Source organism: Chaetodon trifascialis, chromosome 23 (assembly GCF_039877785.1).
Source record: "Chaetodon trifascialis isolate fChaTrf1 chromosome 23, fChaTrf1.hap1, whole genome shotgun sequence".
Taxonomy (NCBI): domain Eukaryota; kingdom Metazoa; phylum Chordata; class Actinopteri; order Chaetodontiformes; family Chaetodontidae; genus Chaetodon; species Chaetodon trifascialis.
In genome coordinates this window covers 6372951-6386602 of record NC_092078.1, presented here as the reverse complement: position 1 = coordinate 6386602, position 13652 = coordinate 6372951, and the positions used below count along the sequence as shown (strand labels likewise).

Here is a 13652-nt window from a genome sequence, read left to right as displayed (position 1 = left end):
GCAATGCAGTGTAATCCCTCCTGGCATTTGCTCATCGTCAGTGTACTTCCACTGAAACTGTTTGGTTTTGCCGTCGACAGAGTTGTTTTTCTAAGTATCTGACAATGTTATGAAGAGGTTACCTACAGAGACAGGCCTTCTTATTGAAGAGTAAGATCCTTTTTGTTCAAATTAACCTACAGGCCGACACGTGTAACAAGTCAAAAATATTCTTGGTGGTTAATCCATTAATGACAACCTTAGCTGCAGAAGTCCATAAGTTCAAAGTTTTAAATGTTTGCAACTTTAAATTTCCATTGGGTCACTACGGAGCCCCTAAGGGGACATGGGTTCCTGCTCTCGAGAGAGGTCCCAAAAGAAGACGTCATGCGGATGAAGAATCTCGCAAAGGTTTATGTCTCTCACTTATATCAAAGCCGTGTCTACAGCCAAGAACTGATTTAATGTCTTTATATGTGAGGCCCATACCAAAATAAAAACTTAATAACCTCCCATGGAGGATGCGTATACCCCATCGTTGTGTATGTTTTCTTTCCAGTAACTGACCCGGAAGCACATTGCTCTCAAAGAAAAAAACTGCAAGATCTCGCAATTATTTTTGCGAGATCTTGCAAAGGTTTGTCTTTTTTTTTTTTTTTTCACCCATCAAATTTTTTTCTCCCCCATGTCCCTCAGGGGGCTCCATAGGTCACTGCAGCAGCAAGATTAAAACAGCACATTAAAAACTATTACATTATCCACATGGAAGCAGTCAGTTTAGCACAAAATCAAGGTTGAACGAATGGAAAGAAGCAGAATATGTTCAAATGAATTTGAATAAAATCCATGAAGCCTAATTCTAAACTACGTTATAGAAGTGACGTTTTTTCACCACGTTTGAATTTGAGATGCAAATTAAAACTGACAGCAGTTGAAAAAGTAATGAAATAAAGATGCAATAAAAGCATTTGTGGGGTTATGCAAACATTTGCAACACCAATTTCCCCACTTTAAGCACCAATATACATAAGTGAGCGTCACCTCCATCCCGTCTTCCATCCCTTCATTACAGCCTCACAGGAGCACACTGGGAGGGGCTGAAGATATACAGCTGACCTTTCTCCCTTATAGAGAGCTGTGTTAGTTCAGTTTCTACGCAGGAGGGAATAATTTATGTGTAGAAAACACTGTGCTAAAAAATGTGAAGACCCACTTCCACAGAGTAACAAGACACTGTTACAGTACAGCTATCCGTAACTACACACTGTGCAGGGCGATAGTTAACCTCCAGCTGGCTCACAAAGTGTGTGTTCTCCTGATCTAGAACTTCCAGGCTCTGCCAAGACAGCCGCTTCAAATCACCAGGAAGCAGCACATCCAAGGTACGGTACCCATCAACACACACTCGCCAAAAAACCCCACCCACACATTCTGGAGAACGAGACAGTGATAAATGTCAGAGTGTGTGTGTGTGTGTGTGTGTGTGTGAGTGTGAGTGAGAGAGAGAGAGAGAGGCAGACATCTCTCAGGCCACACAAAAACTGATGAGCAGGGAGCTTGTAAAGAGGGTTTATGAGGATGATAAAAGTCTGCAGCAGCAAAGGGCTGGACACTAAAGAGTGTCACGAGTGTTTCCTCCATATTTGTGTTTATTTCTTAGTGTGTTTGTTGTGCTGCATCCGTTTCAGCCTAGGAGGGATTGCACAGTATATCCATAATATAGCTAAAGCATGCAGTTTGATATGCATAATGAAATATCAGAGATAAGCCCGGTACACGGCTATGGCTCAAGAACAAGATGTTGGAGCGGTGAATTTACAGAAGCATGTGAGAATGGCTCTTGTGTAGCATGTATCCTGTTAAAGAGCTGGATGAAACATCTGAGGAAACCAGCAGCTGTGCTTTATCGCTCATGTATGCGGCATCAAGTACCAGGCTCATTGTTCGCTTGCACCTTAGCGTCTCTGTTTACTTTCATGCGAATAATTTTTCCCTGAGATAGCTTGAGAACGTTATTCATACGGACCCAAGCATCGCTCCCTCTCTGTTTTCACGGCCCATTTTCTTTTCATCCCCTCTCCTTTGGAGAAGGTTTTAATTACCTCGCCTTGCCCTGGCAGCACAGTCATCATTTGATAAAAACTGCCACACTGACACTTTGGGGAAAACAGCCTGACTCTTCATTTTATGGGACAGTTGCTTGGGAGCTCCACAGTAATTATAACGCAGTTGTAATTCACGACAGAATTTGGCTAAAGTAGCACGCCCGGCCTGGACCACGCTCTGTTTTCTTTATGGTTAGTGAGCTGTTCAGTCAGGCCGTATCCGAGCCAGGTGTTAACGCTACTCTGCTTTCCGTATCAATGAAATCTGAGATTGTAGTCAAATAAAATTGATGTCTAAAAGACATTATTTCAAAGCTTATACTGATTTACTTAACATTTTGATTAGATTTCCCCTTATGATGTCATGGGTGTGTGGCTGTCATTGCACAGGCACCGCTTGACAAACGATGCCCTTCTTAATTGAGAAACCTCGGCCATGGTTTCGTGAGGTCATCGCGTATCTGGAGAGCTTCAGTTTAATACTTGTCAGCTCAAGGAACACCGGATTAGCCGCCTGACAGTGTGGCAACAAACAAAATTTCCCCATTTGCAGATGAATTAAACATCAAAACAAGTCTGTCCATCTGTTGGCGTGGCCAGGCCGCATCGCCTCTGCCGTCAGTCACAGCCAGCAGGGCCGTATTCAGCTTTAGACGGACTATTTCTGTCCCCCTTTCTTTCTGTTTTGAGAGGTCCAGAGGTGCTAACATCAGCACCTCTGCTCCTCACACTCCCAGAGCTCCTCGTCATCACCTCCTCTTCTCTCCCTGTCCCTGCGACATCCCTCGTATCATCCCTTTTCCCTCCATCAGCATCCCTCCCTCTCGCTCCATCATCCCCATCAGTCATCACGCTGCGCCTTGAGGTGAGAGGTGAAGCCCTCATCACAGCTGAATACACTGCCCCCTGTTTGTATGCGAGCCTGTGTGTGTGTGTGTGTGTGTGTGTGTGTGTGTGTGTGTGTGTGTGTGTGTGTGTGTGTGTGTGTGTGAGGCCACGTTTTCAGCGTCAGCATGTGTGTGCTCGCATGTGCTGCTGTAGTGGTGTTTTCATCATGCTGACGTGGGATGTGATGGTTCCCCATCAGTCCTCCTTCGCTGAGGTCAGCACTTCAGCCCAGCTCCTCACAGCAGAGAGGGCAGTGATAAATTGATCCTGATTGGATTCTGATTTGTTTCGAAACAGGGCGTTGCGGCTTCATAACTTAACTCCTCATTAAGTCAGATATCAGTGCTGGCGCTCTTTATCGCTCCCAGCCTCTCACTGTCTGTGTTTCTGATCTGTCACACACAAAAACACACACACAGGATTTTATACACTACTGTTTTTTGCCGTATGTCTAGTCAGTAAATTTCACAATTTGCTATGAAAGACGTCCGTATGTTGCTTATTGACATGCTCTGCTTATTTATAGAAGGTCAGTTTTATTTAAATTCTGTCTTGCGTGGACTCTAAGCAGCGTTTCTAATAACAGAAATGAGAAAAGGAATTTGTGATTGTGTATTTCATAATCACAGTCAGAAATGATGAGAGAAAGTACCATGAATATACTATCATAAGATAAGTCGTGGAGCTGTAATAGTTTTAAATGGTGTTTAGACTTTCTTGAATTAGATTAAATTAAAGCTGGTAATACTTTTGTTTTCTTTTCCCAAACAAAATATTCAGAATTAAAACTTGCAAACAGGTGACTGGAGGCTGTTATAACCTGGTTTGTTCATGCACTTTGCAGCGAAGGGATGTTTTGCTGAGGTGTTCATCAGGGCTCTGTGTTTGGCTCCCACAGGAAAGGAGGAGGAGGAGGAGGAGGTGGTGAGCGTTCATCCTCGGGCAATGTTCATTCCTCAGGAAGGATGCACTTTTCTTGCGGCAGGTAGGACAATAAGCGATGTCACAGCATTGTTTTTGTTTTTTTTTGTCCCTGTCACACCATCAGATGCAAAGACATGAGGCTCAAACATATCAAATATTTTGACGAGGAATGTTTTTATATATATTTCTACAGACGGTCTATTGTGCATGTTGGGTTTCAACTGTTTTAAATGAGCCTCACTTCATATATTTTTTGACTTACTGCTGTCAGTCTTAATTATAATGTTTGTAGTGTTTAAAACAGTAACAGCAACAAGTAAACGTCACACTCACAGACTCCTGCATGTTTTGACACAATTCAGCAACAATTAGCTGCTCAGGCATGTGATTGCCTTCGCTGTTGACCCGGCCGCTAACTGAAGCTGAGGGAGCGGAAATGTTCCTGAACTGAGGTTACAACGACATCAGTTCCAGTTTTCATGGTTCAGCCTGGTGGAAAAAGTGTGTGAGCATCTGTTTCAACAGCAGCACATGTGAAAATTGGAAATGTGAGTCCAGTGTGAGACTAATTTAACAAGTCTCCAGTTCCCCCGCATGTGCAGTCTCAAAATCAGCATACATGTTGTCCCTCTGCTCGATTTGAAGTTTGTCACTGTTGACTTCTCTGACACAGCCTCAGCTGGCATCATAAGGTCACTTCAGGGTGTACCGCTGGTCCACGCTGAGCGCGCTGAGGGGGGAGCTGGAACACTGTCAGCCTGGGAGAGCTTTGTGGGGGACAGTGGGTGTCTGCTGGCCCTGACAGTGTGTCGCACACTTACATAACCAGACAGATAAACCAGGGTTAGCAGGAGGACAGCAGCAGGACAAGAGCCAGGATGCCACATACACACACACCCCATTACAGGGATTCACACACGCGCATGCACTCGGGCCAGGTTGCCATGGAAACACCCCCTCCCAGGGAGCCCTCGCGCAGTCCCCCCCTTTATGTCCTACAACGTCCTTCCCAAACTGGAACAGCCGCTGTGTGTGTCTCAACTTCTACAACTTTCCAGTGTCCCCACAAACATTTCTACTCGTCTGCACGTCAGAAGGTATTACGCGTCTGAACACTGTTTCCCTGCCTGTGAAGGCATCGTGTGCGTGCGTGTGAAGTGCAAATTTTGTCTCGAGTGTGTGTTGTATTTATTAATCGATCACACCCTCACAAGTGCGTAGCTGAAGTCTGTTCTTTGCAGTACACTGTAGTACATTTTGAACATCCCCCCCCGTCCTCAAATAACCTGCCTGACGTGTGTTTGTGTGTGTTTTTGCTCTTATCAGCTCAGTTATTCTCTATTAGCAGATGTCTGCAGGATTGTGGGGGCTGGAGCTGAGAGAGGAAAAGGAGAAGCTAGCCAAAATGAGAACAAAGCTAGGCCTAATTCCCTCATCAGCCCTGTTAGCTTTAGCTCAGTTTATCTTATTTTTCCAGAGTCCATAATAGAAAATGACACATTTAGGAAAACACATTCAGTCGCTGTGTCCAGTGTTTGTTAATAACCACATGTTATATCAGAGATGTGGTTATTAGAAGAGCACTGCTTGACAAATATCAGCTAACATTTTAAAACCGGATGATTTGACCGTTTAACTGGATGATGCTGTTAGCAAAAGGTGAAGGTGACCTGAAATGTTAACAGCAGCTGCATAGCGGGCTTTGCCATCATGACAGCGGTCATTTACTGTAGGCTTATTTACTGGTGCATGTGTGTGTGTGTGTATGTATGGTGCAGCAGCATGTATCAGCCCACTGATCTTCATCATCAGAACAAGGTTTTTGCACAAAATACTGTAAATGCACAGGTTTATACCTGTGTGGGTATGCTCAGTAAATAACCTGCTGACTTTATCTACTGTCAGTAATCACTATTTTCATTGTCAGGTGTTTGTTACCACACTGATATAATAAACAAACTGAAAAATCAAATTGCAAAAAGTCAACTTTACTCAACCAAGCTACTTTTCCTCCGGCTTGTTCCCACATATTACATAAAGCTGTCCAGCCTGCAATTTCCCTGCTTTGCTTCACTCACTGCTCTCATAGAGAAGATGGTCCTTGTTGAGACTAACAGCTGGTTTTGTGGAATAAATCCTGGATTCAGTCGGCATTTTGTTCTCTGCCTCCTCTGCTCCTCCTGGCTTTTAGGCGTGAGGTGCAGCGAACGCATGGCATGAATTTCTCCCATCGTTTCACTTCCCCGATCCAGTTCAACCCACGGCACATCCTCAGATTGCCCTGGTCTGCGTGCCGGTCGATCCAGTCCTCCTGAAAGCCTCTCTGGACCCACCACGGCCCACAGGGGACATTTCATATTCTCACTGTGCATTTGTGCAGTTGAGCTCTAACGCTTTTATCCATAACCTTCATACTCCACACTGTACTGCAAAGCATCTCTGAGGGCTGTTCAGGGTGCTGTGGGTGGTGGCATTAAAAATGTATGAGGCATGGCCCAGTCCCCTCAGTGTCTTTGTATGCTGTCCAAGGAACTGCAAGAGCGAGGACCGCCTTGTTTATTGTTTGTCGTACCTGACAGTAAATGTGCTGCAGATAGTCAGATACATAACATGCCTGAGCAGTGCTTGAGTTGAAATCAGCAGCGAGTATTCAGTTAATTAATAGTTAATGTACCACCCATTGATCTGACCTCGTATAGCGTCTAAATCTATATATTCTCAGCTGTGTAGTTTCATGTTAAGCTCATAAACGGCGCCGAGCTAATCCGCTTGCAATGGCTGATTTATAAAGCTTCCTGTAGGTCAGAGTTATTCCTGTATGGATCAATACAAAGACTCTTGATTGTGTGTTTTGTTTTTATCACAGAGGCAGCCTCAGCTAGAAGCAGGCCTTGGACACACACACACGCGCACACACACACACACACTGACTCAGGATCACTCGCTCGCATGTAGGCTCGTATTATTACTCAGTGTCATATACACACATTTTCTTTTTATATCGACAGCAATATTCCTCTTCCTTTCTATTTCTGTCACACACATATGCACCAAGGAAAACACTCTCTTACACAGTTTCTTCCTCACACACACACACACACACACACACACACACACGGATCCTAGTCAGCAATATGTTCCTGAAGCTGGCGGCCATGCTTGGAGGAAATGTGATCTGACTCATAAAACATTGATGCGAGGATATCTTTAGAAACTCCCTTCCTCACCTCATCTCAACCAAAGCCAGATGTCTCTCTTTATTCCTTCGCTCACCCCACCGTCGCCCCTCAACCTTGCTTTTCTTTTCCTGATCCATCCCACCGCAGTCCCTTCCGTTCGCCGTCCATCTTACCTTTCTCCTCTGCAGTCCGTGGCTGCGGCAGATGTTGGCTTTAACCTGCTTCGTGAACCGAACCGTCGAGGAATGTTCTTCCTCCCTTCAGCATACTGAAATCTGCATCGACATAAATCTGTCAGATGTATCTCAGTTGTTAAAAATGGGACAATAAGTGTTGCATTAGTGCATGATTCGTCCTCCTCACACTCCCATGCACCCATCCTTCATCATTCTTTCTCTTCCCACGTTTGCAGAAGCCTATCACAGCCGAATGCTTCATCCAGGAAATCTCTCAGATCCCCCACCCCCGTCCATTTTGAGTTGTTTTCCCCTGCATTTGGTCGGGTTTAATTTGATTTTGGAGCAGCCGAGCAAACGAGGAGATGCGTCCGGGTGAATGGCAGTAAATGAATGTGCTGCAGTTCCTCTGTGGGTGTGGACAGAAGCGTGTGCGTCTCGTGAGATGTTTCCATCCTAACACACTGTCACCTGCCACGCAGAGGTGTGCGTGTCTTCTCTTTGTGTCTGTCCATAGTTCTGTCTGCAGAGTTGTCTCCTTGAAGTCTTTAGTTTGGATTCTGTGTGCAGATTTTTTTCTTTTTCTGTCTGTTAGTGTGTGTCATGTATTGCCTCTGGTTGTCTCTCTGCTTATGTAAGCGCCTTGGGCAAATTTCAGACGCGGTTTGGTCTCCGAAGCCCTCTGAGACAAGGTGTTTGTGAGTCCTGTCCTGTCGTGAAACTGTCCAATTTGACCTCCACTGTTTTAACCCTTTGACTTGGACAATTTTTGGACACAAATGAACAAACTTAACAAACAAAACCGCTCCGACCTACCTGAACTCCCTCATTCAGTTTATGCTTTGCCCAGGAACGGCGCCCGGTGCCACCACCTCCGAAAACCCCCAAGTCTCTAGCTAGACTCTTTTCTTCTGTGGTTCCCCGGAGGTGGAACGAGTTGCCAAACTGCATTCGTTCTGCAGAGTCCCTTGCGATCTTTAGAAAAAGACTAAAGGCCAAGCTCTTTACTGAACACCTTGTTCTTCGACTCTATGCACTTTTTGCACTACTTCGTAGCATTGTCTTGTAGCACCTGTGTCCAGTTGGACCAGAAAGTTGCGTTAGGACACGTATTCTTGTTGTTCTGTCCCGTCTAGAGCTTTGCTTGTGTTGTATGAAAATCTCATAAGTACATCGCTTTGAATAAGATAAAATTGTAATTATAATTGCAACGTGCGTCACTATGCTGTGTTAAAGAAACACGGGGTCAGCTTCTATTGTGATCGTTTTCACGCCGGCAAACATTCGCATTTTAAAACCCTGGATTCGGTCAGTTCGGTCACGTGTTTGCAAAAAGCTAGCAGTGATTACGACGATGTTCATCAGGCTGAGATGTGCAGGATCTTTCCAATTTGTGAAGTGCAAGTGAACCAAGAAGGGGCTGGAAAATGATGATGCAAGTAGCAGTGGACTTTTCTGATGATGATCGTGATATTAGATGCTGATGGTGATGATGGTTCCGGTGATGTCTGTGGGTAGTGCTCATACAAAACAGAAGCATCTCTGTGTGTGTGTGCGTATTCTGCTGTGTGTGAGTGTCTTTGGCTTTCGCTGTTTGTCTGGTTTTCCATTCAGCTTCGTTTGATGGCACAAAATTGTTCAGCCAAGATGTCAATAGAGTGCTTTTTTGGTGACAGAGTGATAAAAGGGAAAGTTTCTTTCTAGAGCACTGCTGTGAAGAGTAATACAGGCAGAATCACGTAGGAGGCAGAGACAATGTCTCCACAGACGGTGACCTTTTCTTTCTGTGCTCGCAGCTCTCGCTCTTTTGCTCTCGCCGTCGCTATTCGCCGTCGCTCTCTTCGCCATCATGTATGACCGAGTACAACTGCTGTACTTCACACCCACTCTCTGTGGGTTATTCGAGGTTATTCTGGGAAATGTTTGAAGTCACTAAATGAAGTGAAGATGGCAGGTTGAGGAGTTGAGGAACGCGACTGTAGCTGCACAAATAACACCTTCCATGCACCAGATGGATTGAATTATAGTGTTTGTGTATTTAAGGGGACAATGACGATGTTTTCTCCGAACTTCCTGAACCCTAAATCTTCCTTCAAAGTTTCACTTGGACATTTCTTCTACACCTTACATTATTTGTGGAACAGCGGTCGAAGTTACATCTTGCTCAAACTGATTTAACTTGTTGAAACTTAAACCTTTTTAATTTCAGGACATGAAATGGGAAATTTTTGATATCTTAACATTTTGGGAAACTTAAAAGAGAAGATTGAAACTACTGCCATGACTGTGTGATAAATGTGAAGCTACTTCCAGTAGCTGTTTAGCTTAGCTTAGCTTAGCTTAGCTTAGCACAAAGACTGGAAACAGGGGGAAACAGCTAGCCTGGCTCAGTCCATATTCACCCACCAGCACCTCCAAAGCTCACTAATTAGCCCACTAATTATCACGTTATATGTTCTTTAATCCGCAGGTGTAAATATGATGTGGTTTTATGGAGGTTATGGGACTATATCCTGGGCGCAGTAACTTCCAGGAGAGGTGGTGTTACCTTCAGAACCAGGTTACCTGTTTCTCCTTTTGTGCTAAGATAAGCTAACAGCTGCTAGCTCTAGCTCCATATTTACCACACAGACATGAGTGTGGCATCGATCTTCTCATGTTAGGTCAGAAATTGGAGTAATGTGTGTGTTCGCGTGTGTGTGCGTGTGTGTGTGTGCGTGTGTGTGTGTGTCTACATCTACGTGTCAGACTTCTGCCAGGTGGAGCTGCGTCTGCTGGCTCACCTCTCGTCTGACCCTGAGCTGCTCCGCATTTTCACCCACCCACAGGCGGACGTCTTTACCATGTTGGCCTCTCAGTGGTAGGTCTCTCTCACACACACACACACACACACACACACACACACACACACACACACACACACACACACACACTGGTTCTCCCCTGATCTCCTTGCCAAGGTGAGTGTTGATGCACCACAGGGTTTCTCCTTCCTTCTCTCTCTCCCCCTCTCTCTCTCCCACCACGACCAGACTGCAGGCTCCTTCACTTCAAACACTAATAACCTTGTTGCCATGACTACCATGCCAACTGCCTTATTGGCGCTCCCTTTTCCACGGGCAGGATACCCCTGGGCTGCTCGCCCTGGTGATTACATTGTCACGCTTTTGAAGTATGTTTGTGAGTGTGTGTGTGTGTGTGTGTGTGTGTGTGTGTGTGTGTGTGTGTGTGTGTGTGTGTGTGTGTGTGTGTGTGTGTGTGTTCGCTTCTCTCCCGCTGCCGGTGCGCGTCAGTGTTTACACACATGCATGTCTCGTCTTCCCTGTGTGCGCGGTTCTGTGATCTACCTGTGCTGCTGTCATCCGTCTCAGTCAGGTGTGTGCCAAAGGGCGGGGTGTTAAACAGATTACCTGGTCACAAAGAGCACATGAACAGCTCCACTGAGGCTGGACGTTGTGTCTCTTTCATTACCTCTCCTTCACCTTTAAAGAAATGAACTGATGTCACTGCACCTCCTCCTCCTCCTCCTCCTCCTCCTCCTCCAGAGGTCACTCTGCCTTGTTGTCTTCTTTTGGATCCTGTCTTCTCCCTCTTCCATCTTTTTCTTGCCCTCTCTGTCCGTCATCTGTCAGTTGTTAATCCCATTTCCTCCTCCTTTTCCATTATTCTTTTACATTTTAATTTCACTATTTCTGTTTCCTCCCTCTCCTCACTTTCCCTGTCGTCCTCCCACAATGTCCCATTGCTCTCCCAGCAGCAATGTCGCTGATATGTCGGCTGCTCTGGCTGGAAGCGGCTGTAGATGCACATCAGAGGGTGAAAAATGTTAAAACCGTTTTATTCATGGCCTGTGTAGCCAGAAGCTTTCTGCCTGCCACAAAATTCATCCCTTGGTTCTTTGGATATTGTTTGGATTTTCCTTTATAAGGCGCAGAGCCCTCGTCTGAAGCCATAGAGAACAACCTGCTTCGAAGGCTTTAGTTCACTTGTTCTTCATCTTAGAGTAAATTGGCGTCAGTGGAAAATACTGCGACACGTGTACGACTGTAGAAGCATTTGTTTTTTCAGTTCTGAAGTGTGACACACACCTGATGAAGTAAAACACCAGGCAGCATTAATGCCTCCAGCAGGGGGCAGTGAAAACCCAGTATGGATCCCTCTCAGCCAGATGCCACATCGGAGGGCACCTTTGGGTCTCTCATCAGGTTGCCCATCATTCATGATGAAATGTGCGTGCGTGCGTGCGTGCGTGCGTGCGTGCGTGCGTGCGTGTGTGTGTTTGGAGAACAGCAGATAGGCATTTCAAGTGTAAATACGTCAAATTGAAGAATCCTTATCTTGAGGCTACAGGCATCTGACGTGATGAAACACTGAGTCTTGAAGCTCACCAGACACATTTGTAATTTTTGTGTGTGACTGTGTGTGTGTGCGTGTGTGTGTGCGTGCGGGACTCTCTAAACGCTGATCAGCAGTGGCAGCTCCCCGTCAGCGCCTCCAGAAATGCCACTTTGCAGACATGTCATCCCACCCTGTCTGATCCCCGGTACTACTGCTGTCTACAAGTCACATTACATAACTGTCTCTGTCTGTCCATCCCCGCCTCTGTCTCTCCCCCCTGTCTCTGTTCTTTTCTTGAGTCTCTCTGCACTTCATGTCATTTTTCTTTTTTCTTCTTCTTCTGCTCCTTTCCCTTTTCTATCGTCCCTTTCACTCTGACACTTTTCTGTCTTGTGCTTTTACCTTCTCGGCGTCCCACCAGGCGACACAGTGGATCAACATCGAGATAAGACTTCATCCTCCGCGCACACATCTCATCGCACTTTCGTTCTTTTTACGTCATTTGAACTTATTTCTACAAAGTCGTACCTCCGATTCATTCATCAGTCATCATTCAGTGTTTAAAACTTTATAAACTAATGATTTCTTTTGCATATTTCCCTTTAAAAAACACACTGATTTAGGATTCACCCTCTCTGAGTTGCTTAGAGTCTGACTTTTGAACAAATCTTTTGACCTCTGCACCGTTTTGTTCACCCGTAAAACATTTTAAAACACTGTAGTATCGAGTGTAGAATCAGACTGTAGTGCAGAATCACAGGCTGTCTCTCTCAGTGTGTTTATCTTCGTCTCTCAGGAAAGGGGTGAGGGAGGGTGACGTGACTTCTGAAGAGCGGGAACACGCCAAACGCATCGTCTACTCAATTGTTTATGGGGCAGGTGAGTACAAACACACACACACAGGCTTACTCTCTCACAGCAGTGGGTGGTAACTATTGATTGACGATAGTTATGATGCAGATATCCATCAGTCAACTGGAAAATTGACCTGGATTGTCCCAAAATGACAAAAAAAGTGGGCGTGAGAGTCGTTTAGCGACTGGTTTTATGCCAGATTTAGTTTATCTTTGCACAAAAACGCCAAGCAATCTCCACTGGCCTTCTTTTCCTTTTTCTTCCACGCTGTGGCTCGCATGCCTGATTCCGCAGGGTGGACACGGGGCTGATGGGTAGCGGGTGGAGAGGCCGGAGAAGATAAAAATAGAGAAAGGAAGATGGATGTGATAATACACCCTTGTGGCCCATAAAAATACGTGTCTGTGTCACCGGTGACCCATTTATGGCTCACACACATGTGCATGCTCTCGTGAATGCACGCAAACACGCTCGCATGCGCACACATGACGAGAGGGATGCGAGTCCGTGGGAGAGCGAGCACATATGTCCGTGTGTGCGTGAGTGGACGTGTGTTTGGGCACCTGCCCGCATCCGAAATGTGAGCGTGCTCTATGTGTGCAGTTGCGCTTTCACCTGTGTGATGAAGCGAGGGTTTACAGGCCGTCTGCACTCTTCATCAGGTTTTATTGCCACTGGCCTACTTTAGCGGATCTGTAGAGTTACAGTTTTTTTCCATATGCACACACAACACACTACACCAGCTTCAGCTGCAGTCTGGGGTGAAATAGCCACGGGGCCTGTAGTTTGGTAGAATAACAGTTTTGACAACTTCAGAGCCTGTTGTCAGAACTGCTATTATGCCAGACAACAGCAAAGGTTCAAAACACAATCAGTCATGCATAATTAATCACACAGAAGTGTCTGCATGGCTTCTGCTGCACACAAAGGGCTCATTAGTTTCAATTCATTTAGAAAATAAACCAAACTGATGGCTATGAACCGTGATGATCAGCATCTTCTCGCAGCACAAAGAGGAAAACCTGTGAGTGCGCAGGGACGTGAGTTCCAGATGTTTTTTTGAGGAAAGTATGAAAAAGAAAAACACCAACTCAAGTTGAAACAGTACAGGCATAAATGTTTTTAATGGACTGGTCAGTTTTGAGATTTTGGCCTATTTTGTTTCCATGAAAACATCCAAAATGAACATTAATGCATTTATTTTTGGA

At 45.4% G+C, this 13652-nt stretch overlaps 1 protein-coding gene across 1 annotated transcript in view; it reads left to right on the top strand.

Annotated features, from left to right (window-relative positions):
• poln (polymerase (DNA directed) nu) overlaps positions 1–13652 on the top strand; it is a 51417-nt gene that overhangs the window by 25845 nt on the left and 11920 nt on the right. The window contains exons 16-19 of the mRNA XM_070993788.1: positions 1304–1366; positions 3885–3957; positions 10000–10111; positions 12386–12468. Of these exons, the coding sequence (XP_070849889.1) occupies positions 1304–1366; positions 3885–3957; positions 10000–10111; positions 12386–12468 (331 nt within the window). The remainder of the gene's footprint in view (positions 1–1303; positions 1367–3884; positions 3958–9999; positions 10112–12385; positions 12469–13652) is intronic.